Source organism: Strongylocentrotus purpuratus, unplaced genomic scaffold (genome assembly GCF_000002235.5).
Source record: "Strongylocentrotus purpuratus isolate Spur 01 unplaced genomic scaffold, Spur_5.0 spur5_contig_846, whole genome shotgun sequence".
NCBI lineage: Eukaryota > Metazoa > Echinodermata > Echinoidea > Camarodonta > Strongylocentrotidae > Strongylocentrotus > Strongylocentrotus purpuratus.
The window spans coordinates 681794-709655 of NW_022145553.1; the positions used below are offsets into that span (position 1 = coordinate 681794).

At 36.7% G+C, this 27862-nt stretch overlaps 1 protein-coding gene across 2 annotated transcripts; it reads right to left on the bottom strand.

The window, feature by feature from the left end:
- Nucleotides 1–27200, bottom strand: LOC578544 (polycomb complex protein BMI-1-A). 2 transcript variants are annotated; one of them, XM_778706.5, is made up of 9 exons: nt 26725–27200; nt 9202–9320; nt 8527–8623; nt 7625–7680; nt 6605–6652; nt 5493–6121; nt 4639–4737; nt 3331–3420; nt 1–777 (listed from the first exon to the last, which is right to left on the bottom strand). In XM_778706.5, the coding sequence occupies exons 2-9, from the start codon at nt 9311–9313 to the stop codon at nt 469–471; spliced, it is 1440 nt and encodes a 479-aa protein (XP_783799.2). In that variant the 5' UTR covers nt 9314–9320; nt 26725–27200; the 3' UTR covers nt 1–468. The 2 variants fall into 2 exon arrangements, with proteins under 2 accessions (XP_783799.2, XP_030848152.1); XM_030992292.1 differs by lacking the exons at nt 7625–7680; nt 9202–9320; nt 26725–27200.
- Between the last annotated feature and the right edge of the window lie 662 nt (nt 27201–27862).

Sequence of the window (27862 nt, forward strand, 5' to 3'; positions counted from 1 at the left end):
CATTCCGAAGTGGATACTTGCATCCTGGAAGAAGCATGTCCAAGCCTGGTGAGAAACAAGTTGAGACAAGCTAGACATCAAACGAAAGTCGCAACCGTCTCTTCAAATTTAAAATAAATCTTAGATCACAATAATGTTCGACGCGTGATCGGTAACCAAATACCCTCTTGTTTATGAGTGTAATGGCATGAAGTCTATTCGGCGACCTCAGAAGGTGGTCAAAACGAAACGCAAACGACGCCGCAGTCGGGTCACCGGATGAACTTAATAGTCTTTATTTTACATCCTTTTGAGAACATGCACAAAATACTCGCATACAGTCTCCGAGAGAACACCGTGCGAATTTTACTGATGGCGTTCTTGTAACGTTGATCGCAGTGAGAACTCCTTGGTAATGCGACTGGGAGATCACACAGCTGTCGGACGTGCACCAATGACCAGAGGTGTGGGAGATGATAGAATTCTTTGCTATGACCTGTTCAATGTAACAACAGACACGGGCATTGTAGGTATGCTCAACGCAATATTCGACTTTGCTGCACCCGGCGGCACAACCGGCGTCATTGCGGGTGATGTGTTCTCCTGCGATCCCTGGTTCAGCGAAGCGTCTTTCGGTTTCGCTCCAGCTGCTGGCGGTATTTTCTGCTGGTGTGGAGAAGAGTCCGTTTTCTTTGGTATTTTCTCCGGGACAACCGATGTGTTTTTGTCCGTGAGAGTTCTTTTCAGTGGTCTGGAAAGCGGCTGGTAGACTCGATAAACAAGTGGCAAAGGTCCGACCTGTTTGGATGGAAATCATGAGAGAAAAATATATTATTTTATTGGAGGCAATGGCGTAGCTACAGGGGTAGGGTATGTGCCCCTTCTCAAATTGTAAAAAAAGGAGAGAAGGAAGATATAAAGAGAAGGTAGAGGGGGGATGTGAAAGAAGTTGATACCAACTCTACCCTATCCTCCACCCACTGGATTGATTTGCTCTCCCCTCTCTCATCATTCATCAGACTGGTAAGTCCGGTATCCCCTCCCCTAAAGGCCCTTTATAGACGAGTTAAAACTAGATATTTAAACGCCATTTTGTTCCTACTCTTACACAACATTCATATTAATTTACAGTGATTACCTGTGGGTTCTAAATAAAAAGACTTTGAGCGCCATTCTGTTTTTTTTTTATAAATCAACAACAAAAAACGGACGTTTAAGTAAAAGACTCTTTCTGTAAATAAAAACTAGATGAACCTTCGACTGCGCGCAATCCATTATGATGCCTCCGCCATAAAGCGATTTTACCAACCAAAACAGAAGCAATTTTTAAAATTCAACTTCGATTATAAACCATTAACAGGTTCTAAGAATATCGTGATTACAAGCTTTGTTTCATATACATGTATGACCCTTTGATCTTTGACCTCATGACCCTAAACACCTAATCAGTTCATTGGCTCTGCAAGATACATACATGTCCTGAATTTGATAGTAATCAATCTGTCAGTTCTAATAAGAATGCATTCGCAAGCTATTCTTGAATACATAATGCGCCCCATGACCTTTGACCTTTGACCTCATGACACCAGAATCTACTCACTTCATTGGCCATGCAAGGTACATACATGACCTAAATTTGGCAGGAATCCATCAATCTGTTCTAATGACAATGCGATCATAAGCTATTTTTGCATACATAATGAGCTCTGTGACCTTTGACCTTATGACCCCAAAATCTAATCAGTTCATCGGCTCTGCAAGATACATACATGATATAAGTTTGGCAGGAATCCATCAATAGGTTCTTAAGAAAACGCGATCACGAGAACGGGACGTACGTACGGACAACCCGACATAAAAAAAGGAGTTACAACAATCCACTACTTCCTCGATGACTGGATCCAAATAAGCTTTTTGGAGGTCCTGTTTTTTTAAGTTTTCACATGGTCTGATTATATTGATGATCCGTGATACGAGTTGCTGTCCAAACCAAATGACGTTTTGGACTACAACCACAGATTCAGGATGTGGCTTCCCTTTAAAACTTTCGTTACTGCAGATGTGACAATGTTAAAATCTGTTCCGGTTGAACAGTGTAGTAGTAGTGTATTAAAGTATTTATTCACTGGAAAAACTGAGGGTAATTTTGTGTACGACGGATCTTTGAGTACTATCATGGCCAACCCAGAGATGTGTTTCCTCAATTTATGCTGAACAATGATCGTGATTGGCTAAAACAATTCCCAAGTCGGACATAAAGTTTTTCTAAATTTTGTTGAACACATAGTCGCCCTCATGTTGGGCAAGTTTTTACAACTAATATTTAAGAGTGATTGGTGTTACTTTACGAAAATACCCAGAGAGAGCTTACATCGTCAATGACCTCCAGTATGCAACAATAATATCCTAAAATCGAAACTTATGATTTCAAAAGACTCTTGATAATGTTTACTTAAGAACTGTTTCCATTATACCTTTCCCATCCGATCATTTTTATGTCTATGTGTCGAAATTAAATGGCCGAACTAGAATGTTGTATTCGGTATAGGTAGTTTTTATCTCGACAAAAAGTCTACTTCCAAGTAATGTGCTTTGTTGGGTGCAAGGTTGGTATGTGGGGTATGTTTTCTAAACTCTCGAACTCTCTCTCCCGCATTCGACACCTTTTTTTTTCTTCTTCAGAAAGTAAGGTCTGATTTAGGAATTGTGCCAACAAACACGGATAAATTACTTTCTAAACCCAAACATGCGAGTCGATGCCAGACAAAACAAAGCTGTTCTGTAGATTTCAATTTTAACAAGGATGTCAACGTCTAAAAAGCCTCGCGAACGATAAGGCGGAAACTACATAATACTCCTGTAACTTTTGAATGTAAACTATTCAGAAGGAATGACTTTTAGTCTTATAAATAAATAATTTTGCCAGAAGTTGTAAGGGTAGCAAATAACCTGTGTAAAGTGACTATAAGTTATCCACATGGTATTTCAACTGCAAATTTCAGTACAGCCATCTATGAATATAACATTGTACATTTCAAGCTTTAGCTCCTTTGTTTAAGTAAATTGTTCTGAACCGAGTGAGACCCAATGGTGGTAACTGTGTCGTTCTTTAAATTGAAGCATTATTGTATGGGAGGTAATAAACATCCCCATTTTGATCCATATCCGGCTGGGTACAAGGGGTAATTGTAATGACATTGACCGAGACTTGTATTTTGGAGGTAACTGTACAAAGAAATGTCATCAGGTTGGGTGTTAGGACCAAAAAGGTAACAGACACCTGATTAACAATACGCTCTGAACATCATTGAACAGTATGTCTATTGCATTAGAACTTGACACGACACTTACCCGACCCCATGTATAAATGTAAGCTACATCCATTAATGTGTAGTCGTCTGGTAGAAGTTCATCCTCACTACCTCTGTACATCACTTCAATCTGGAAATCAAGTTGGAATAAATAAAACTTAAACAAACTTCATCACATCGTCAATAAATAGTCAATTATATATCATGGCAGGATTACCAGAAGGGAGAAAAATAGGCCGCCGCCTTTTTAACTACGTACAGTTATATCCTCTTTGTATTTTGAAAGAACAGTAGATTTTTGCTATTTTCAAGCATTCCGGAGCCATGTCTTATGAAAGGGTTGCGATTGATCCGGATCCGACTCGCATGTTTGCAAACTTACAACCTCCTATTTCTTTGGTACAGATTTTTTTACTCATTTGTGGCTGTTATAAGAAGGGGGTACTGGATAAGCTTTTGAATCATCCTAAAAGGACCGGACTGGTGTCAATCTCCTCGTTGTGTCTGGGGCACGAAGTAAATATATAGCTCCCCGACCTTATTATATTTCATGAAAGGGATGTGAATGAACTTGATACTAAATTTCCGTTTGTGTAACTCGATATGTTGCGCGTGGAACGTGAAGAGTCAAATGTCATTTCGGAGAAGGTTGGTGGATTGAATGAAGTATTCACTGATGCACGTGAATTTATCTCTCATCATCTAGATTATGAGCATACATGACGGGAAAGTGTGAAGTATAGAACGAATGCCTTATGAAAAAAAAACGCAATTAGAATATACTCCAGAATCAAGATTATTATAACATCGTGTGCTCCTTAGATCTTTGTTTTTCCTTCAAAATTCTAAACTGGTTAGATCGATTCCTTTGACAAAAATAATCTCTGTTATCACTGTGAACAACATGTTCATGACATAATTAGTCTAACGTTTAATTTCATATATTGTGTGATTTTCCAAAAAGTAAATTCTTATCAGGGAGACTATCCCGGACTAACATCCAGAACAACGCCTGTACAACAACAAAAAGTACAAAATCCCCGGACAACTACCGGAAGAACAAATATCTCGGTATTAAAACAACCCCTACAAATTAGGTGAAATTTTCTGCAGTAGCACTCCATGTGCAATTGTCGTTGTAGGTAGTTTTCCAATCGCTGTTTTTTCTGGGGTGATAGCCCAAGGGGACATTTTCCCAGAGTAAAAAAAAAGGGTAATATTTTACAACGGTATGGAACCGACCAAAGACAGCAGCAGAGTATATCCCTGCAAAGAGGAGATGAACAATGAAGTACATATAGACGAGAATAGAATGGAAATGTCGAAATGACAAAGAGGGCGGACAAACCTGGTAGGCTAGTGATAATCCAAACTTGTGTCGGATAAACTTTTTGATGTGACCAATGGAAACAGCTGCAGGACATCTCAAATACCGTTTATCAACAATCTGTGATAAAAAATATGAACAATTGTATTTTCAGTTTGTATTTCATTTAGTGATACGGAAACAAAACCAATTTTTTATACTCGAAACAATATGTAATCAATATCCAACGAAGGGACGATTAATCTTATCAATACGGCAATACCATGACATGTGGCACAGTGCATTTTAATTCTTCTTCAGTTATTATAATTATTTTGTAATAAAGAGGTTTTTTGAACAATCAAAAACATCCAAGGCGGTTTGCTGGAATGCTATGGACGTCCTTAGAGGAGCCCGGATCTAAACGGATGGAAGAACGGATGTATCCGAATTGAGCATGACAACACCGTTAACACCTCCTCAGTAGTGATCAGTAGCGTGACCCTGTATTATTTGACTGGGGCTTTAAGAATTTGATCTTTTGAAATGTTCATATCTGACGCTACCTACTATGCCTTAAAAAAAAAGATGTTGTATTGCCCTTTACGACAGACCCCAAAATCTTGAAATCTAAGGTCAGCTTTTTAAAGTTTTTTTGTTTTTGTTAACGTTTTACCCCCAAAAAATATGCATTAAAGCATTCGAAACTGAGAAATATCAGCCAAAAGAGAGACCTCCCCCCCCCCCCCAAAAAAAAGATTTCCGACCGGCCTACCGATGTTTTGGCACCTAAAGGGCAATACAACATCTTGTCTTTTTAGGCCCTATCCTTTCCATTCAGCCTTCAACTTGAAAGTATTAAAAGTTCGATGTTGTGAAAGACTTTTATGGCTTACCTCATCAGAGAGACCGTTAGCGTCACCGTTCGCTTTCGTCTTGCCATTTATCGGACCGCAGCTACTTTTCAACGTCGTCGCTCCGTTCGGCTTTCCTTTTAATCGCTCCTGTGCCAACATTTCAGCTGCATCTGTTTGAACTCCCCGCTTCTCTTCCGGTACCTTAGCGTTGCCCCCCTGCTTCGCACCACTAACCGCAGCCTTCAGTGCCGCCGTGACCGCCGCGCTCACCACGGCTCGTGTATCTCCGATCGGCGGTGCCGCTGCGGTATTTCCTCCACTGCTACCGGGTGCGCTCCCAACAGCGGTGCTCACACCAGCGGCGCTGCCAGTAGCGGTGCTCCCATCAGCGGCGCTCCCAGTAGCGACGTCTACATTACTCCCGCCGCTCTCACTGCTCGTATCGCTGCAGCTGCTGTTACCGCTGCTACTGCTGGTTGACGCGTTGTCCCCGTTACCGACGGGACGCGTTATGGCGGCGGCGGCTGGTTTAGGTTTGGGTATGTGAATGCTCTGCTGATAGTACTCGAGCGAGAGGCTAAGGTGTTCATCGTCGGTGTAAATAATGAGCTCTTGTTCGTCCATCTCTCCGCGTTCTTCTCTGGATACGGTCTGTGCGAGGCTAGTACCTAAAGTCAAATATACATGGTGAAAATGATAATGTTGCTCATAAGAATCACAACTAAGCTTTCTGTCTCATTTAATTATGTTATTCATTGCAAAGATGACTGCAAAACACAAGTTCGTTCAGTTTGGTTGTTAACAAAAATGTTAACTCTTCAAACTTTCAATCAGGTACCGCCTTAGTAATGGGCGAGTGAAATGTATATGGTCATTTGTTACAAATACGAAATACGAATGTATCACTATTATGTATTTGATCAAAGCTGATGGTATGTCTCTGAACTTAATACAATCATCAGATAAACTACTTTTTTTAATATCGTTGGTAACGTACCGGATAAAGTACCTTGAACTTGCCTATTCATGCACTTCTCAATCGGCTGTTTACTGTCCATTGGTACTTTACTTACAATTTCTGGTTACTTATTCCGTCGAACTTCGGAGGAAAAATGTCATGTAAGAAAGAAAGGGTCGAATGATTAACTTACTGGCTTGTGGATGTGACTTGTAAAACTCTCTTCTCCTTTTCATTTCTCCTGTAGATAGAAAGAAGGAAAATATAAAGCAAGAAAAACATTCATATTTTCTACTGTTGTGTTATCTGATGCAAATTTAAGGTTTAACACCTAAATTGTCTATATTACATTTTACAAATAGAATGTCAAAGAGGAATGCCGCTTCTGTCGTACAACTACGTCAGGGACTACCAAGGTCTTAGACACACCATGAGAGGGCTATCATACACTAAGTTCATATAAAACGAACCGAGCACTTACTATATTGCATCTTTAAGGATTACCTAAATTGCCTTTATTGGTTTGCCTAGCATGAGTAATGATGAAGTGGAAATGACGATGCATGTGCAACGGGGAATATAATGACCGTCTTACACGAGGCACAAGGCGTTGTTTTTATTGCGCTATTAGTGTGTAAATCATGTCTGTGAAGCCAGTAATCTTGTAGTAATTCACATAAATTTGTATTTTGCATTCACTTTGTTTACAAATGTAATGTCACATAATAGTAACAGATCACGCTAGTCAGTGACGCATTCCTACGTCACCAAAATGACGCTTTGCGTGCAAGGGGCATAACTGTCTACAATGCGTTTCGGTTCGCTTATATCGGATACAGTGGATTTGATAAGTGCATACAAATCTCGCACGCTGGGATTTCATTCCAATCTGAATTTTTCTGAACATGGCCTACTAAATTTCGAGAGCGTTTAGTTTGGTTCCAAGAAGAGATTATTTTCATAAATATCTTTTGGGGCAGTAAGTAATTTAGAATGTGCTGCTTCCCTAAATCGTATGCGAATTGGATAAAACCTACATGAGGTGGCATTGTGGTTAGCTCTATCTCCACCTTTTAACCGACTCTGACAAAAGCTGATTTGAAACCAAATGGACTATTTCATATTTTTTCTCCATAATTCCGTGGGCACTCTATACGAGCTGTATATACATGTATATACTATTACTTTCAACAACAAAAATGTTTTCATTTACCTTTAAACATGCTTGGAACCAGTTTGTACACTAGATTCTGCAAAGTTTTGTCAGATCTGTTAGTATAACAAAACAAAATATATAAATAAGTAAGTTTAAATACTGCAAATAAAATTCATCTCGAAGAAAGTAACTAAAGGTACTTTACTATGAAACAGAAAGAAACGAGGGAAGAGAGAAAACCAAAATAAGGAGTACGAAAACAAAGAAAAGATAAGTAAATATCGAATGTCAGCATAATTATTGCGGATGTTCTAAAGAACTTTATCTCGAGTCTCATGACCCAAAAAAATGTCAACATCTATAAAATTTCAGTGAAAATGGTAAATCTTTCTTTGGGGAGAATTACAGAATCCAATCAATAATAGTATACAAATACAAATCTTCATGTAGTTATTTTAAGCCCCCACATGAAAAATTTCTGCTCTTGATTGAACATACGTTGTGTCGAAAGTGGCCAACATTGATGCGTTGACAAACAAAATAATGAAATATAATTTTGCATGACTCACTAAAAATAAAAATAAAATCAATGATAACTGAAGTGTCATAGGAACAAGCAACTTGATCAATCACTGTATTCATTCCGAGTATACCATATACTGCGGTAGATCGGGATTCTCAAGGACAATTACATTAAAGAAAATTCAGGCAAGGAGAGGAAGGATTCTTCCTTTTCAGGTTCGTTTTAATCCCATATTTGGCTGAGATAAAAGAACACAAAAGTATGACAAATTTGGGTTTGAAAGGAGGCACGCGCCCCCATGCACCCTCTCAGATCCGACCCTCTCGGATCCACCAAATAAATTATCTTTATGGTTCTTTCTTTCTTTGGGTTATTCTTCGGATAACGATCAACTGCATGGTGCTAGCAGAATATGAAAACACAAACATTGTGTTACCTGATATTTAGTAGAGGTCTAGTCTTGTGAACCTGTGTGTCGCATACCGGGCATTGCTTACTGGTGTGCAGATATCGAACGATGCAACTCCGACAAACTGCATTCAAAACAAAAGAAAAATATGAAGATAAGCCGACGCCCTTTAATAGCCAATATTGAATCACATTATTTACATTGTCATCTCACTATTTAAATTTAGTACGATGTAGCCTACGTTTTATTTGGGGCATGAAAATTAGACTCTTCACACTCTCTCTGTAGAGAGACAGAGAGAGCTTTATGTATTAAAAAAGAAAGAAAATTATAGAGAGATTGGAATGAAAGTGACATAGAGATCAAAAGAAAGGGGAACGTGAGGGAGGGAGAGAGTGAGAGAGAGAGAGAGAGAGAGAGAGAGAGGGGAGAGAGAGAGAGAGAGAGAGAGAGAAAGGGGGTGTAAAGATTTGCCGAAGAAAAATTAACATACGGAGAAAAAGTCGAAAAGAAAAGAAACGATGCGTTATAACTAAGACCAAGAAAGAGGTATTGAAGTTAGTTACTTAGTTACTTAGTTAGATATATAGTTAGCTAGTTCGTTGATTCGTTGGTTTATTTCGTTTGCTTCCATTATTATTTCTTTTTTTTATCGATTTGGGGGATCATTCAAATTCAGAGAGACGAGAACTATATACTCACATGAATGTAAACATTCGATGATGCTTGTAGCATCCACGATATATCCTTTGCACAGTGAACATGTCAGGTGTTTATTAAGATCCGTTATCTTCAGCCGCGTTTTGCGATGCATGATGACTCTATAAATACGATGAAAGCAAATAGAATACCAATTAAACAAAGATAGAAAATAGAACTATAATGTTAAATTAATAGTAACAGATTAATTCCCTCTCCACTATTAATAAAGAGGAATAGAATTAGAGAGTTTTAGAACGCACATTAGATTTGATAACCTTCAACTGCGCTTCAAAAAAACTTTCGAAATGTTGAAAACATTATCACTCACATAATGTTCGTTTTTGTTAAACTGTGAAATGGCAAATGGCACTTGACACTGAGATATCATTTTAAATGACTTTCAGTATTAAATACCAATGTGACAAAATACCACTGTTATGAATATGGGTACAAAGGCTTATGGGTCTTTCTATTAATATTGTTTATGTAAATGCATAACCAAAGTAGGTCTCTATATATCCACAACCAGAAGCGACAAGGTACTGTTTTCATACTAAGGCGTTTAACAGGATAGGGTTTAATTATAAGTGAAGTTCAAACAGTAATTTTTTAATTTCTAACCTTCATTACATGTATGTCCAATTAAACAAACTAGAATGATGTACTCTCACCGATATCATGCATGTAAAATGTGTACATGTAGTTTAAACAAAAATAGTATTTCTCAATTGTGACTAATAACAAGCATTGAAGGTACATGTATATGACTTGTGTACGCTTTCGCCTAGCTATGACGCAAAGACGTTAAAAGCCACTTATTTTCATGAATTTGATCTAGTATACAAACAAAAATAGTATTGGCTCGTGTTTGAAATCTCTGTTTTAACTGCAATTTGCTCAATCGTATATCGAATATAAACCTTATTACTGCCCGCGACTACATTGATCTACACCAACTTTTCCCCAGGGCTATATCATCACGCAAAGTTCTTTAAATCTTGTCCGAAAACCAGTGGAATAGATGAGGTGCCACGAGACGGGGGCATCCCCCTAATTGAGTGACACGCAAATAAATTGAAAAAGGGGAAGACTGAACAGGAGAAACATAGGATAGAACCCCCTCCCATCACCTGCCCTAATCGGTAACTGTCTCAAAGTTGAGTTCAGGGGAGAGGTGACGTTATCATAATTATCTAAGTGTGGAAGAACATCTGAGAACAAAATGTTCCCTGAAAAGCATGGCTACTCGAATGCCCTCATATTGCCTAAATATGACAAGCTTAAAGATGAGGCCCACATTTTTATGCCACATGTTTGTGTAGTCCCATATACATCTTTCAGTGAACAGTGCTTGTTACTTTACCAAGACTGGGCAAAACTTCTATCATTCTGATGATTCCAGAACCTTGCAGTACACACCTATATTTATGTTACATTATCAACTTTTCTGATCACACCGTTTCCTTCACAATGCAATCACATGACCAGAACTCAACTTTATATTTAAGACCGATGACCCCGCCCCCATGATGACAGTGCACCTCAATGTCTAGACCCACGCGAGCAATTGCTGATAACCACACATAATATTAGCTTTACTCTTGCACAGACACAAGTGGATTTAAATTTTATCGACTTTTTCTTCCCTAAAGTGTTATAATGGTGATTTCCTAAATCTTTCACCTGCTCTTTGTTGATACGTTTCTAATTTGAATCGGATTTTGAACCTTATTGCTGTTTCGAGTAAGTTTTCTGCATAGTCAAAATCGTCAAAATCGTCGACAGCTTCAGTTCCAGCTTTCATTTTATGCCGCAAACATGTCGTATACATTGTGACACTATACACTAGCATAGTGATGGGGGTCAGGGGACAAGTGCCCCCTCTCACATCGAATCATATACAAAGAAGCGGGGGGAGCGTTAAAAAAAAAGCGGACCTGGAAATTTGATTATATTTATTTTTCCAGCTAGTCAGAGATTTTTTTTCCGGAGTTGTGCTCACCACACCCCTGTAAGTATAGAGCTTAAACGAATAGTTCCATGATTGGACCATCATGTTCAACTGCACAAACCTAGATATTCCTTAAATGACGTGTACACATATTCCCCATAATATATTGGCATATGATCAATAGAACATCGTTATCTGTTACGTTCGGCTCTGAGGAAGTCGACACTAGTCGTGTCGAAATTAAAGACCGGAAGGTATTAGAGCGACCTAATGAATTGGATCCGACAAGTCGGATTATGTCCTGCTATAGAACAAAAATGGCGTCAATATTCGAATCATTGACAGCCAAGTCTTGGCAACTAATTCTTACTTTGCAGACAAAAGCTTCTTATGGGTTTGGTCCCCCCCCCCCGGAACGTCCCTGTTAAGATTAATTTAACCCATGACTCCGAAGTTACTTGATGATAGGGTTCTTCGAATAACAAAAGGAACATATAATAACAAATGCATCAAGATTATAGTTTTTCATGTAGGCCCATCTTGTAGGCCTTTGATATGGGCAATTTGAGTGTCCGGAATTACGAACCTTTTTATATTCTCTCTTTATAATTCATTCGAACATTTATAGAGAGAAACTCACCCTTTGGTATTAACCCTGTATAGTACCGAGATGCTAAATTGCTAACGTCATATTCGCTCGTCGTAGAGGACCAGGTTACTGGTTCTAAACATCAGAGTTATGACAGAGATTATGACAGGGTCGCAGAGGCGTCATAACTCCTTAATCAGGGTGTTGTCCTTTATTAAAATTTGCGAAGTTGAAACGTGTATAACGGACAAGTATAGCTTACAAGCGCTGATTTAGTCAAGAAGTTAGTCTTATGACGGTTTCGAGAAACGGGCCCCAGCAACCTTGACAACTAGGCCAGTATGATGTCACACTTCGGTATATTCTATGCGTCCAGCGCTGTTTCATGAACTATGCATTATGTATTTACCCTGTTAGTTTTGCGGGCTGGTACGAACAGACAACAAACAAGAGAACATCCGTATTATTGACTGTTGAATTACGGTTCGCTAGACACATTTCGTGTAGTGCACATGCGTGTGTACACAATTACTGAATTGTGCAGAACCGACAACGTATACATACATGTATATTCAAAATTTACTTTGAGAGATAATACTATAGCGCCCGGTAGAGTATACATTATGGCCAGGCTCAGTGTAATTTACATGTATCACAATGATATCAATAATAATAATAACTATACTAATAACAGCAATGGACATTTTTATAGCGCTCATAGAACAAAACATACATATTAACAATTTACTTGGATGGATAATATAATACTACGTCCGAGAAAATATACATATTATGGCAGGCTCGGTGTAATCTACATGTAGTATAATCTACATACAATGATGATGACGATCAATGATGATGATGATAATAACAATAATGATAATACATAAATTTAAAAAAAATAATGATAATAATAATTAACAGCAATAATAATTATCATAATAAAATTAATAGGTCTACTACTGGATGAAATTAAAATGAACTACTACTATACTACTACTACTACTACTACTACTACTACTACTACTACTGCTACTTCTAATAATAGTAATATTACTACTTACAACGATTATAATGATAATAATGGATACTTCGACAGAGCTCGTATTAATCACGCACATTGCTCAAGGCGCTCCTATTTACGACAATGTATACATGTTTTGTTCAGAAAATTAAAGTTGCACAAGGGAAATGTAACAATTCCCTGCTTGCATTACCACGACAACCGCACTATCAACCAGTACACATAAAGAGCAGAGAGGAAAACGGGGATCCCCCTCTAACACTACTGCCCTTCCGAATACGAGTCACGTGATGGCTATGTCCATTATGGGGGTTCCCCTTATCCGAGACGGGGAAGCTCCGTTATATCAGACTGATGGCAGGTTATATCATGGACCTACTAACTCGAAGTTTTGTCATAAAACTATTGGTACGGTTTGAACAACGCACAGTCTGTCTTCCAACGGGGGTGGGAGGGGGAATTTAATTTCACATGCAGTTTAAGGTTAAATAGAGAAACAACAACGAAAGTGACTCAATAAACAAACTATGTGGATGTAATTATAGTGGGTGGGTGATCACAAGTTTTCTGAATATGAAGGTTTAACGAGTTTCCATTTAATTAATCCTTAAAAAAAAAAATCTGAATAATGGCTTAGAGGCCTGTACTCATCAGCTCGAGTTTGCCAAATAGCCCGCTATTTTGTGGTCCGCTTCACCAGCCGGAAGACTCGCACTATGCGCAAACACCGGGCAAATTTCTCGCGCTCGAGTTTCGAGCTGAAGAACTTCGGGCTAATTTCCCGAATCACAAAATGGCGGGCTATTTGGCCAACTCGAGCTGATGAAGACAAATTGAGGGAATAAATAATGAACACGTTTTATTTGCAACTACTTTTGAACAATCAACGCAATTTCAAAAGCATTGTGCGTCACCTATTGAATTGTGTGAACACGACAATGACGTGTTACGTGATGCGAACATGATTCATGTGGGGACATACAATCGACAATAGGGTATTGACAAATCCAAGTGAGTTGATTTGTCGAAAATACTTAGTTGCGATCGTGTTAATGTGTGTATTATTTTGTTGATCAGAAACGCTTGCATGACTAAAATATTCTTTAAAAGGATAGCTCATTTTATGCCCGCGTATTCGAAACGTGACACGAAAAAGATGAAATGCTTGGACAAAATTGTCAAGCCATTTGTTTGTGTGTATTCCCATATACTACATTTCTGTCCACAGTGCATGTGACTTTCAGCAAGCCCGTGTCCATTTCTTATCCTTTTCATTGTAAAACCTCATATTACACATCGAGTGTATCAACCTCTTCAAACTGGATCAGTATCATGATCATTTCAATTTAACGCAAGAATACATCATAAACATAGCAATACAAACAAAACAAAATAGGCATTAATAATCATCGAGCAGGGGCATGACTGCTTTGATTTTGCCTGTGACTTGCCGTCCGCCGTTGCCATCGAAGCTAGGTCTAGCCGAGACAGAAATAACCGTCCGTCGCACGCAGAAGGGGGGGGGGGGGGGGGAGGGGGGGGGGTGAACAAGCCGATATATCCTAGTTCATGTCCCTCCAATCCCAACTCCATGCCCAATCCACGATGTACGTCAGTAAAGTGGAGCCAGAGATAGTCTCGGCGTAACAACCGTCGATATCAGAGACTAAAGCTTTCGGTCGAAAGCCGTCTATAGTCTTACACAAAATTATTTTAATATTTCTCAATAATAATGTCTGTTTTTCTTCTTTTTTCAGGTCTTCAAAGGGAGTAGGATAACTTTTTAAAGAAATAAGTTATTCACGTTTGGCAGACGAATTAGGGATTAACTCGACTTTTTCCCTTATGTCGGGGCTATGCAGCTTAGATGATCCATTTCCTTTCACGGATTTTTTGTTTGTAATCGACTGTGATACAATGTATTTATATTGGGTGAGAGTAGGCGCTGATGTTGACCTATTGGTGTGTGCATGCATGCAGTGGAAACCGTTAAAAAAACGCATGAGCCAATCGTTATTTTTAGAACAACATTTTTTAGATAAACTATTCGTGTTTCAATGAGAGGAAATAAAATTGATCACGTTTCATTTCCTTTTGCTCTTTATCTCTTTTTAAACAAGAGGGATTATGCTCATGATTGTGACCATTGTTTAATTCTCTTCTTTATAATTACGTAGCCTATCTCTATATGAATTACATTTTTATTTACTATGCAATCTATGTTTAATTGTGTCATGAAACTTTTTGTCTTGAACTTGATTTGCTATTGGGGGGGGGGACGGTTGGGGAATGGATAATGGATACGTATACAATTAAATTAAATATCATTTTGGTCAATCAAAATAAAGAGCAGATCGAGTCACCCAATACTGTATAAAAATTGATTCACAAGCGCATTCCAAAACGAAAGTCCATAATATTTGTTTAAATATTTTTTTTTAAAACGTGCCCATTGGTACGGTCGGTTTTGAGTCGTTTGCAGTCGATTAGGAGGTATGGCCAAGGATTTATTATAAAATGTATAACTCCTTGAGTTGACTAAAGAGGTATTGGGCAAAGCCCCGACACATTCAGGTCGATTCTCAACTCAATACTTAAACCTGACTAATGAAAGTATTTTGCTTCGTTTTTTTGTTTTCACGCTTCGAATTAAAAAAAAAACCCAAACCGCAACCTCTTAGATGAACACATGAATGTCTGCAGCTATTGATCCAGTAAAACGATTATAGAATCCAGTAGAGGAAATTTACTTTAGCTTGGAGAAGATAGGCTCACATGACTTGGGGTTCATGCTATGGGGGCGACTTTAACTAGTATACAGGCCATTTTCTCTTGCAAAGATGTTGAATTAATCCTAAACTATACACAAGTTCTGTCAAAACACTACTCTTTCATGTTTAGTACAAATCCAAACGAATCAGTTTGAATCATTAACTTTTCATTCAAATCCGTTCTTGTATTAGGGCATGATCTCCGTATACAAGAATAAAACAAATCATCAAGGTTGAAGTTTCTGAGAACGTATATTTGTATTTTTATCAGGAAACTTCATTCACATGGTACATATTTTGTTTTACAAAACATTGATCGCGAGAACAAAAATCGATGTTAAAAGTTCATGGGGAACAATATCATTTTTTGTATAATTATGCAAACAATAATTATCCCAAATGAAATCTGAATGAATGAAAGAATGCAGTGCAAAATAACATTAAAAGCGTATAATAACGAGGAAATGACGTTTCCAATTTAAAACCCGGTAATGATATAATTTCTTTGAAAATGTAGCTAAAAATAACATCAGTATAATAACACCGTATAAAACCACTAACGATGGCAAGCTTTGTCAGTCAAATGGTCTTTACTAAACATTCTCCATTTGGTATTAATGTTTTTGGAATAAGACATCGACATGTACATTCATGAATACTCATAAATATGCATATTTTGAGAGATTAAGATAGCTGCTACATTTTCTTCTTTTTTTGTGTGGGGGGGGGGGAGTTGTGTATGGAGTTGTTTTATTTTTGTATTATTATTATTATCATCATTAATATCATCACTTTATATTTTTTTTAATCTATTTATTATTCTATTTGTTTCCTTTGGTTTTCGGTGGTTTTCTATGTAGTGAAGTCTAATGCAATGGAGTGGTTATTCATTTTACAATCAATAATTTACTTTACGATGAGTCAGTATCTATACACATACTTTTGAAAAGATACATCATGTGCATGCATAAACGGACGGCGAGCATGTTATTGTACCAAAGAAAATGGGATTAAAGTGATCCGTTCTTTATTGATCCCTTATGTAAACTTCAAACAAGACGTGTGTCAAACAAAATGTGGAAATAAAATATGAATATTTATTGAATGATTATTTAGCCAAAAAATAGCGCGGCAGCGTGGAACTTTTGACAGAAAATAACTAAGGAACTATGCACATTGCTCGTTAAAAATGACCTCAATTTGTTTTTTAGTCTTTTCCATGCGAAAATATTATCGTATTATTATATGCCAGGATGCCAACATAGATTAACAACAGTGGAATCCCCTATATGCCAACTTAGGCCTATATCGCATTTTTAAAAAGAGTTAGCGTGTTATTGGTGTATAAAAACTAACGAGCAGCACATGCTAAAGGCCGGGACATATTAAAACTAGAATGGTACAACATTTAAAAAGATGTTAACAATGATATCATAAACATAGAATGTATTCAAACAAAGTAATATAAACAAAACAAAATTACAAAGAAATATATTATGTAGGGGGTCTACTAAGGCATTAGCGTAATAAGCGAGCATATACCGGGGCCCTACATTTCTATATGAATCACTTACAGAAAGCTTACGTAGCGAAACGAATTCTAATCAAAAGCATTCTTTCATCATGGAAACCAAGCATATCTTATTTAAACATACCCAATGCCATGTATTGTGACATGTAAGAATCCGCTAGCACATAAAAGCGCGAGTTTTTTTTTCCATCGCCAGGAAAGCACTTGCGCGCGTAATTCATTCACCTTTATACACTAATTCCTTACAGCATGAGGAATAACGATTTGGTATTGCACAGCCGCAGTGCACGGGGGATGTGCGAGTGTTACGGGACGGAGGCGTAGCATGCCCGGGTTCCCCCCGGAGGATAAGAGGATGCCTTTCCGCCAACAACTCCCCCATTTTGGGATGCCTTGCAGCTTCCAGCTAAATCTACTTCGGTTCCTCCTCGCTCCATCTCTCCTGCTTTTCCTCGGAACAAAGGATTCGGTTTTGGGTGGAGGAGCCAGTCGGTATCCCAACACCACTGAAATTAAATGCATTACAGTGGGCGTCTGACTTGTCTAGCAAAGGCCCTACATTATTTTGTACGTTGAGATAACTTGTAGAAGTGTGTGCATAAAGAGGATGTAGACGAACGAATATTTATGGAAATGCGGTATTATCACATTACTGAATCACTCATTTCCATGCGATACAAATCTGATGGTACAAATATAAACAAATTATAGAATCGGGAAAAAATACCATACATAGTGGTCATTCAATATTGTTCCTCCTTTATATTTTCACATCCACTTCCCTTTTTGAAATGTGTAGAATGCTCCCTTATTTACATATATTCCTACAGGGCCTAAAAGTATTGATCCAGCTCGGGATTTCACAACTGACTCATTTTGATTAGGTTCTTCATTTTTTTCTCCAAAAAAGAAAATACGAAAGTCATTTTCAAAATGAACTATAGCCTATTAAAGGCACCACGTAGTCGAACAAGATAACTGCCACAGGACTGTATTTAATATCAGTTCTGCCTTGATAAAATAAACAAGATCGGTTGTAAGTTGCCTATAAACTTAAAGGAAACCGTTTGATTTCCAAATCGGAAAGAGGGAGAAACGAACCTGAAACTTGTCGTACATATTGAAGGTGAATCATCACAAGTGTGTATAAACCATAATACACAAAGGTGAATTCATCCTCAATATCTATCTCTGCTTAAAGATGTTTACAAAAACATTTTGACATAATCGTTAAAAAGTGAAAGTTAAACAAGAGTCATGTATATTTATCAAAAAATCAAAGTTTGCTATGGAATAGGAGCCATAAAGTTGAATTCCAAAGGTAATTCTACTCAGATTGTACAATCTAAAATACGTTGGGTAAAACTTACCTTATATTGTGTAAAGTGTTCTGTTGGGTAGATTTCTTACAGTGTATATGCTATGAGACTACTTAGAGTGAAAAAATGACTGCAAACAATCTTCAACGAGAACTCCACCCTGATATTTAGTTGGATTTAATAGAAGCAGAACAATAAGAGAAACAGGTTAGTGAAAGTTTTGGGAAAAAACTTTAATAATCAGAAAGTTATAAATGTTTGAAGGTGCGATCAATCAAACACAAATTGGCAACTCTGTGGCGTTTCTTGGGAGGTCCCCTCCACAGAACTCTTAAATATTTAAGAGTTCTGTGGTCCCCTCCCAACACTGCCCTGCTGTACTAAAGTAAAACAAACATCAACGTTTACAATGTCCCTTAAGACAATTTTCATCATAATATTCACCCGACATTATCCAAATAAGTTTTTATACAACCCCTATACGAAACAAATCTGTTCCGTCATCAATAACTAAGAAAATGAAAGTTTAAGACATTTTCTGTACAGAGCAAATTTAAGAGGACCTCGCAAGATACGTCACAGTGTTGCCAATTTGTGTTTCACTGATAACAACTTTAACAAATCCCAAGTTCCCTATTTTAAATCGGATACGCTCAAATTTTAAATAATTTGTTTCTCTCATTTTTCTGGTTTTATTAAAAACCAATTTAATATCAGGGTGGACTTTCTTTTCAATGTCCATGACATTGCCCATCTCTCTATACCATGTATTTCTAGGCTGATTGCAATCACTAACATTCAAATAAATGAATGGTACATTATCTTTGGGAGTTTCTTTTCATACTCTCTATACTGCTTTCAAATGTGAGACGTACTTATAAAAAAAGTTTTAATACAACCTTTCATAGCTTTACGTACTTTTTAATGTCACGTGACCTACGTGTATCTTTTATTGTGATGTTTTGCCTGAAACACGATCGCAAGACACTTTCAAAATAAACGTTAGGCAAATTCAATAGCCTTAATTTCTCATCACCTACTGAAATGTGCAAACATGACATGTTTCGTAATCCGAATATGATTTCTTCAAGCAATAAAATAGGGTATTGCAATTACACAGGAGTTGATTTCCTGAAAGTCTTGACGATCACATCCTAATTTCATTTTCAGATATAACAAAATATATAGCAGTTTTATCAACTTATAGTCACAATTGGACATATTTACAATTATTAATAATTTAATTTGGTTTTATCCAATATTGTTCTAAATTTCATAAGTATATAACGGCATTTTCATTTTCAGTCTGATTGGGTTTTTTTAAATATAATTTTTCCAGATTTAGGATCAAGGTTTCTCCATCGTTCCGCCCCCAACCCCCCCCCCATCTCTCTCTCTCTCTCTCTCTCTCTCTCTCTCTCTTATTAGTATTTCAACAGCATACCTCAGACATTATACTTAACTCGTTGACTGCTGCCTTGTACCAGCTGTTGTTATAACCTCCATGCGTATTTCAAACTTTCCATTAAAAAAAAAATCGCATCAGCTTAAAACCCTACAATTCATAACCTTGGCTGAAGTTGTAAAATGGTGTAACGGAAATTGTCCTCAACCATGCATTTTGCAGGCATGGCATGTTTTGGGGTACGCAACATGTGGCTTTTATGAATTTACTATACTAGGAGTCATGTAATAATATTATTTCATTGTTATTTCAAGTAAATAGCACATGGTAGCATCCATTACTACAAGGGGTTACTGAATTTCTAATTAAATTAAATTCTAATTTGTTTTTTTTTAAATAATAAAATTAAAAAACGTTAATTTCTGTCTTATTGTAGTATGTCTTGTTAAAGATCTTTTCATTGTTTATTCTATATAGTCCTAAACATTGAAAAGGTAAACCTAGCCTCACTTTGCAATTGTACTTCCCTTTGCTTTACTCTTATAATTGTTTTTAACGAATAAAGGTCATTTTGAAAATTATGTAATACACCAACCAATAAACTCCATGCCATTTCGTGCATTCCTTTTTACGATAACTTTAACTTTAGTTTGTATGAGCTAATGAAAAATACTATTTTAAATTCCTTATAAATATTTCCCAAGCCGTCTAGCCGGTATTTCTAAATATTTAACATATTATTATTCGTGAAAAAGTCCTCATTAGGACTTAATCGAGATGAGTCTGGTGGTACCATGTACATGTATAATTAATATGGACAGCGTAAAATATAACATCACGATGTCATTGTCTGGGATACGCTTCCAGTCAGTATTATTCCAACAGGGTTGTTAAGCCTTTGTTTCTAATATTGTCGACTCTGTCCATTATATTTAATTTATATTTTACTCCATCTCCCCCCCCCCCCCTCTACTAGATCCTCACAAGGATTTAACTTAGACAATTTTAAAGAAGGAATTTGTTCGTAATTTGAATCTCGTCGAATATAATGTATAGCGATAACTATCTATATCGTTAATATCTTCATTCAAACGTATACTACTTGAGATAAGAACATAGGGCTGTTTGGCATCTTGAACATGACGCTATCAGCGTCAGTAGTGTTAAACAAAATGATTTACATCCAGTCAACTAGTGAGACTGCAGAGAGCAATTAAGGGAATCAAGGTTGCACGAGGCAAGATACAAAAATGTCGCCCCTCCTACCACATTACAATAGTATGTGTTCTACTTAAAAATATTTCCATAGAGTCCGTATCCGTTATAATCGTCATTATGCTGTATATTTTTCAAAGAAATGAAGGGTAAAATATTATCTACTTTTAGCCATGCACCGTTACGCAAGAAGCAGCGTGGCTGACGGGCTCGCATACACACGTCAAAGAGAAGGTTGTGTTTTGCTAAAGATGAAAAACAATTTGTGATGGTGAGCTTTTTCTTTCTTTTTAGTTTCCGTTTAAAACAACTTTGGAAGAAAATCACGAGATAAATTTCGCTTGAAAAGGATGGCTCTTCAAGTGCCCTCATATTCATTATATTAGAAATATGACAAGAAATAGCCTAAAGGTTTGGACCAAACATGACTGTGTGTAGTCCAAAAAGTGTGTGGGGTGCATGTGAATTCCAGCAAGATTGGGTCAATTTCGTTTCGTTTTTCATTACAAAGCCTTTAAAATTCTTCTTCTATACTACATAATAAGCCTTTTTCCCAATTATATTCAGACAGTTTCTTTCATAATGTGATTCACATGAATAGTACTCGACTCTATCTTTAAAGTGTTATTCCACCATTCCAGGAAATGAATTAATGGGCAATTTGAGTCAGTTTCAATATCACCTCTCCCAGAATATTAAATGACGATCTCACATTCTAATGTGCGTGATTTGTACTCGCAGTGCAGAACCTAAATCATGTTAACATTTGCTATCTATTTTAATACACGTACATTAGTAATGTAGAATACAATAAACACAATGATAATACCATTAATATCTCTAAAATGAGACTAAACTAGGACGGGAGGAGCTGATATAATTAAAGTCATGTAGTAATATTTGATAACTTGGAAGACCTTTGGAAGTTTTAAGACAAACGATCGAAATGTACATGTACTATATATTATGCAATTATGATATTTTACAATTTGGGAGCTACGTGTCTTCATATCCATTAACAGCCCATACTAGACTCTATAGCGTTCCACCATCCCCTCCCCTTATATACGCATTCAGAAAACATTTTATTTTAATACTCAAAGTCTAAACGATAAGAATACTTTGGTCTTAAACTTTTCAGTAAGATTTTTCGAACCGATTAAAGTCGGCTACGTAAAATTTTAATTCAATCATGTTCACCTCAGCTTAAAGCTCGTCTGCACTAGTTTGGCCAGGAGGGATTAGACCTCCCAGCATGGTCACTGACAGGTGGTTATCTCATCAACTCAGCTCTCTATTATAAGAAAAAGAGGATCATGGGGCACCAACAGGCACCGCTTAGGCATTGTTTTCTATATGGGAGCAAGTAGTGCAGTAGGGCTTTAAACATTGAAGAAAAAACACAATGTATTTGCATTTAAATTGTAATTTTTAGGGGAAATGATTCATTCGGTGCTTGCGTTTTTCTTTGTCTGTTTATGATTGTGGGTGTGTGTGGGAGGAGGGTTATTGATGATGAAATATCGAAGTATAATGGACTAAAAGCTTACTTTGCATCTTGGTCTAAAATATAAAATTTAACTTTTAAATATATATTTTGTGTTTTTTAAACTTTCTGTGAGTAGAAATCAATAACATGCAGACAAGAAACACATAATGATCAAAAATAGCAACCTCATATCCTTTTTTCTGTTGTGGTTGAGTTTTTATATGGTGAATGTGTGTTTAAAATTTTCTTGAAAACAGTATCCTAGCATGGAATAATAAATCAATGTCAGAGCTACGGCACAGGTTTGATATGATAATTTAGTAAAATCATCGGATTTGTTCAGTCATTAATCTTATAGCTTCAAAATTCATGTAAAATCATCAAGATACAATCTAAATTTATATTAATGAACCACTACCATGTTAGGTAGTGAAATTGAAAGTTAAGAATTGTGTCTGAAAAATATAGCCGATTCCTGGCAAATAGTGAAGAAGGGGAAACAAACAAAAACAACGATGACTCTATTTTGATTCTCTCTCCACACACTAAGAAAAAATGGTGCAACTATACACCTTTAGGGGTTCAAACCGATGCAACAATAGCAGCACCTTAAGGGGTTAAATCCTGCACCCTTTTTAAAGGTGCAATCCTGCACCCTTCAAAAGGATGCTAGATTGAACCTTTTGGGGAAAATGTTAGTACCCTTTATGGTTCAATCCTGCACCTTTAGGGGTGCAAACCGATGCAACAATAGCAGCACCTTTAGGGTTTAAATCCTGCACCCTTTAGGAGGGTGCCAGAATGCACCTTTTAGGAGACATGTTAGTACCCTTAATGGTTCAATCCTGCTCCTTTAGGGGTGCAAACCGATGCAACAGCAGCACCTTAAGGGGTTCAATCCTGCACCCTTTAAAAGGTGCAATCCTGCACCCATCATCAAGGAATACTCGTGACATTTGCTCGTACACATATACATATTAAACATGCATGATATTTCTTGGTTAGTAATCATATAATCAATATATATATTGCTAAAACGTGAATGTATTTGTAACATGATAAAAAAAAAAAAATCTATTGGTTAATGATTGCCGAAGGAAAATACAAATCACAAAATTGATGTGCATTGTCATAATTTGCTTAACAAATCATATGATAAATGTATTTTCATGTGAACACGTGGAAAATAATCATGAATATGCATGCAATATGCATGCAATATGCAAACTTTTATTTTGCACCTTTTGGGCTTGTTAGGGTTCATTTTTGTGGGAAAGGTGCAAAATCTTATATTGCACCCTTTTTTGAACCCCTTTTCCTTCAATAGGGTTCATTTTTATGTAAAGGGTGCAAAATCTTATTTTGCACCCTTTTTTGCACCCTTTTTTTCTTAGAGTGCATGTTTGGGGTCTTATTCACACTTGAGTGCCTAATGAATATTCCCCAACACTTGAGTTTATTTTGGATTGAGAAAGATATATCTAACCTTTTTTAAAATTTAATTTTGATTATTGACGATCCCTCTTGATGACCCTAAATGGATATTTCATGAAAGCCCAACCCCTCCCCCCCCCCCCCCCAAAAAAAAAAAAAAAAAAATGCAGAAGTGAAAATGATAAATAATATCCTTATCTTTTTTGGATTTATTACATTATTGCGTTGTGAATAAACAAAAATGAAAGCGTTAACGCTATTGATAAAGGAACCTAAAATTCGTGAAAACGTACTAAACAGAACGGGTCTGTTATGTTCATGAAAATATAGAGAATGTTTGCCTGGTTCTTTGTTGTTGTTGTTGCATTTTTGTTTTACTTGTTTGTTTTGATTCGTATCGTTCTGTAATTATTTTTATGATTTTTCTTTTAACGCGATCGGGAATGCTTTCGAAAAATCAACTCAAGGGCGATTCTGGTACCCATTGTAATAAATTTCCCACAGAAATCATGTTCGGGTTACGTAATACGGCATTGAATGTTCGCACGTTACTGGAATTGCCTTATTAAACGTTATTTCTTTCTCGAAAGTAGTTGTGATCGTCTTTTAAGTTCTTGTTATTTATTATTGGTGTTTCAACTCCGATAAAGCCAAATGCAAGTTTACATAATGGACACGACTAAATTGTTATTCCATCTAAGATAAAGGAATATACTCACTCGGAGATTGTCTTCTTTTCCCCACTTTTCCCCGTCTACTCTAATTGATTTGGGTCTCCGAATACTTTAAAAATAATGGGAGACACGGATAAAGTTCTATTACAAAAAAAAAAATGCTCATTTTAAAAAAAAAGTCCATCAAACCCATTGAGGTATATTGTTTTGTCTTCTTTCCCTTTCTTTTTCTTCCGCTATACTCATCTTCTGTTTCTACAACTTAACTATTACTACTATACTACTACTACTACTACTACTACTACTTCTTCTTCTTCTTCTTCTCCTTTTTTCTTATCCTCCTATACTCCTCAATATACCTCTCTCTCTTCTTAGTCTAAGTCTTCTTCTTTGTCTTCTTCCTTATCATGCTCTTCTTTCTCCTCCTCTTCTTCTTGTTCTTTGTCTCTTTCTTCTTTGTTTCCTTTACAAATTGATATTAAATGTTAAGGCGTGCAGCACGGTAAGATAATGTCCGGAAAACCTTGCGAAATTTTCCTTTTTGAAATACATCACTGAAATGAGATTTTACCATGTTTTATACTATATTTCCCCCTCTTCTCGTATTCTTATTCTCCTTCTTCTCCTCTATAAAAATGTTTCATGAAGGTTTTAGCGCTAGCCTATACAGTCATGATTGTGTACACCAAAATAAAATACCACTGAAAACTGTAAGATTAAAAGTATACATAACATTTTGTGAAGACTTTTTTCATCCCTTTATAGGACTAATACTCGCGATTATTGTAAGTGGTAAGATACAATAAAAAAAAATATAGGGGGAACATTACAAAATTGTTTGCATTAAGTCATGGATTGCGAGAAAAAAAAATTATCTCGAAAGCAAAATTCTGAACTGTACAAACACGTGAAATGAAATATCAGACTATTAAACCTCCGTTAATGGTTAACTAAAAATTAGCTATAAATTCACTACAAAACGACAAAAATAGCCTAGCCCAACATTATTTTAATTAATAGTGGGAATTTACTGGCCGGGAATTGTTACCTTTTGCCAAATTATCAACAACAACAAACAAACAAACAAACAAAAACAAACAATGTGAAAATTAAGGTATAATTATGATTAAAGTACATGATAGTACTAAAACGTCAAATGTGATTCTAAGCTAATAAGAGCTCATACAGGCCAAATTCATACACAAACGATTATTCATGCACATAATAAGCTTTACGGCAGCTATTCTACACACTATGTAGAACGGTCTATACTATTAAGACGGGCCAACCTCGGACACCGGTGCATTTTTTTCAGAGAGCGCATTTTTGACTAACATACAAATTAAGTTCGAAAAGCACAATAATTTCACACGTATGTCGTCAATGTTTCTCTCTATTATCTATTGTACTTTTTATTCACCGTCTATATGGATGAAAAATCGAATACGGCCTGAAAATTAAATATAGCGAGGTTTTAATAAAGGGAGATATCCAGCTACAAGGGTAATTTCGATTGACGTTTATAAACAGGATGATTTGGTGGGCAATTCCCACGGAAAATGTTGCAAATTTTATTAAAGATGAAACAGGAAGCCTTCGTTGATGTTTGCAGGCAATCATAAACAAATGTTAAGCAATTCTTCGTTGAACTACCACTTAAAAACACGAATTTTAGGAGAAACCGGAATGAAACATGAAATGAATTTACACGTACATGACGGTCGAGACCTTAACAACTCTGAACAATCCGCGCATTACACTACAAAAAAAAGGTTATGTTCTCCCAAACAGAAAAGCATGACGATATTCGTTAGAAGAAATTCTAAGCTGCCACGAAGGACAAGAATTTTAATCAGTAGGGTGTATGGAGAGAGCGAATAAAGCTAGCAATTCTGAGGACAGCTGTAAACGAGTGCATGAAAACAGAGAGAGAGAACAGCCCTCCGAACACGCACTCAGCTCCGCACACGGCACTAAATCCACCATTTTGGATTCCACAATATTGACGAAAATTTACAATCGAATTTCACGTGAAAAATCACTCGGTGCAGCGCAACTATTAAGATTCACATTACCATCTTACGAAATATAAATCTTTATAATATAGAGAAAACGACTCACATGTTTCCCAGACGGCAGTGTTCCGGAAACGAAATATATTAGCCAAACTTGGAGGCTTTGCAGGTCGATTTTCGATCTAGCAGCTTGTGTAACAACAGCGGCCTATACGGAAAAGACACGCAGTATAAAAGACTTGTGTATGAATGTGTGTGCGGTGATGAATGGCGGATAAAGTCACGTGACTAAATTCCAATTGACGGCTAACACGTACAGAATACATAGAAGAGTTGAACAGGCAGCAGGGTACCTATATATTCGTACAGATATTGTCTAGGGCCCTTCCAAAAGCAGCCAAGTATGCCGTTGTTTCGGAGTACCTCGTTGCGCTCTGACAGTGACTGGGGAAAATTTATGGCAAAGGTAGAGCCTTGCCGAACGCGGGAAAAAATGGAGAGACTTCGCACTATCTGCACGAACGCAGAGCCATTTTTTGCACTTTGTATACTGATATCATTTTCGCAAACGGATCGCGGGCGTATTAGAGTGTGTAGGATAGTGCGTTGGCATAGTGTGATAAGACTTCTTTTCTTTTTTATGACAATAGGATTTCATAATAACACAGAGAGAAGCGACAGATTGAAGGTTGTCTTTCTGGTTCTACTGAAATCGATTCGCTGTTTCGATTTAACTCGATTTACTGAGACGTCTCATTTTTATTTCCAGTCAGAATTTCTGCAATGGTAGGGGGTTGTTATTTTCAAGGTGATTAAGACAGTATGGTTTATGTATAATATTTTTATATAGTTATAGACAAGAATAATGTCACGATCAATTTCATCAAATGCATATGACAATTTTCGCAATCATCATTTTTTTTTCATGCCAACCAAAAATTAAGATTTAAAACAAAAGTACTAACAAAATATCATTAATAGGCCTTTGCATCGTCCGGATTTAATCAGTCAAACAGATCGTCAATATTATTTTTACTAAATGAACAACTTGATGCGTTTTCTTTTATTTTCTCCACTTACTCAAAACAACAAAAATAGATAATTACACAGTCAAGAGAATAGCATTAACATATAACATTTTAACCGAATGTAAAAACTGTCATTTTTAGTACTGAAATAACAGGCAAATTTAACGTTTCATAAGTACGATATCAAAATGACACGTAATATAGGCCTATACCTTG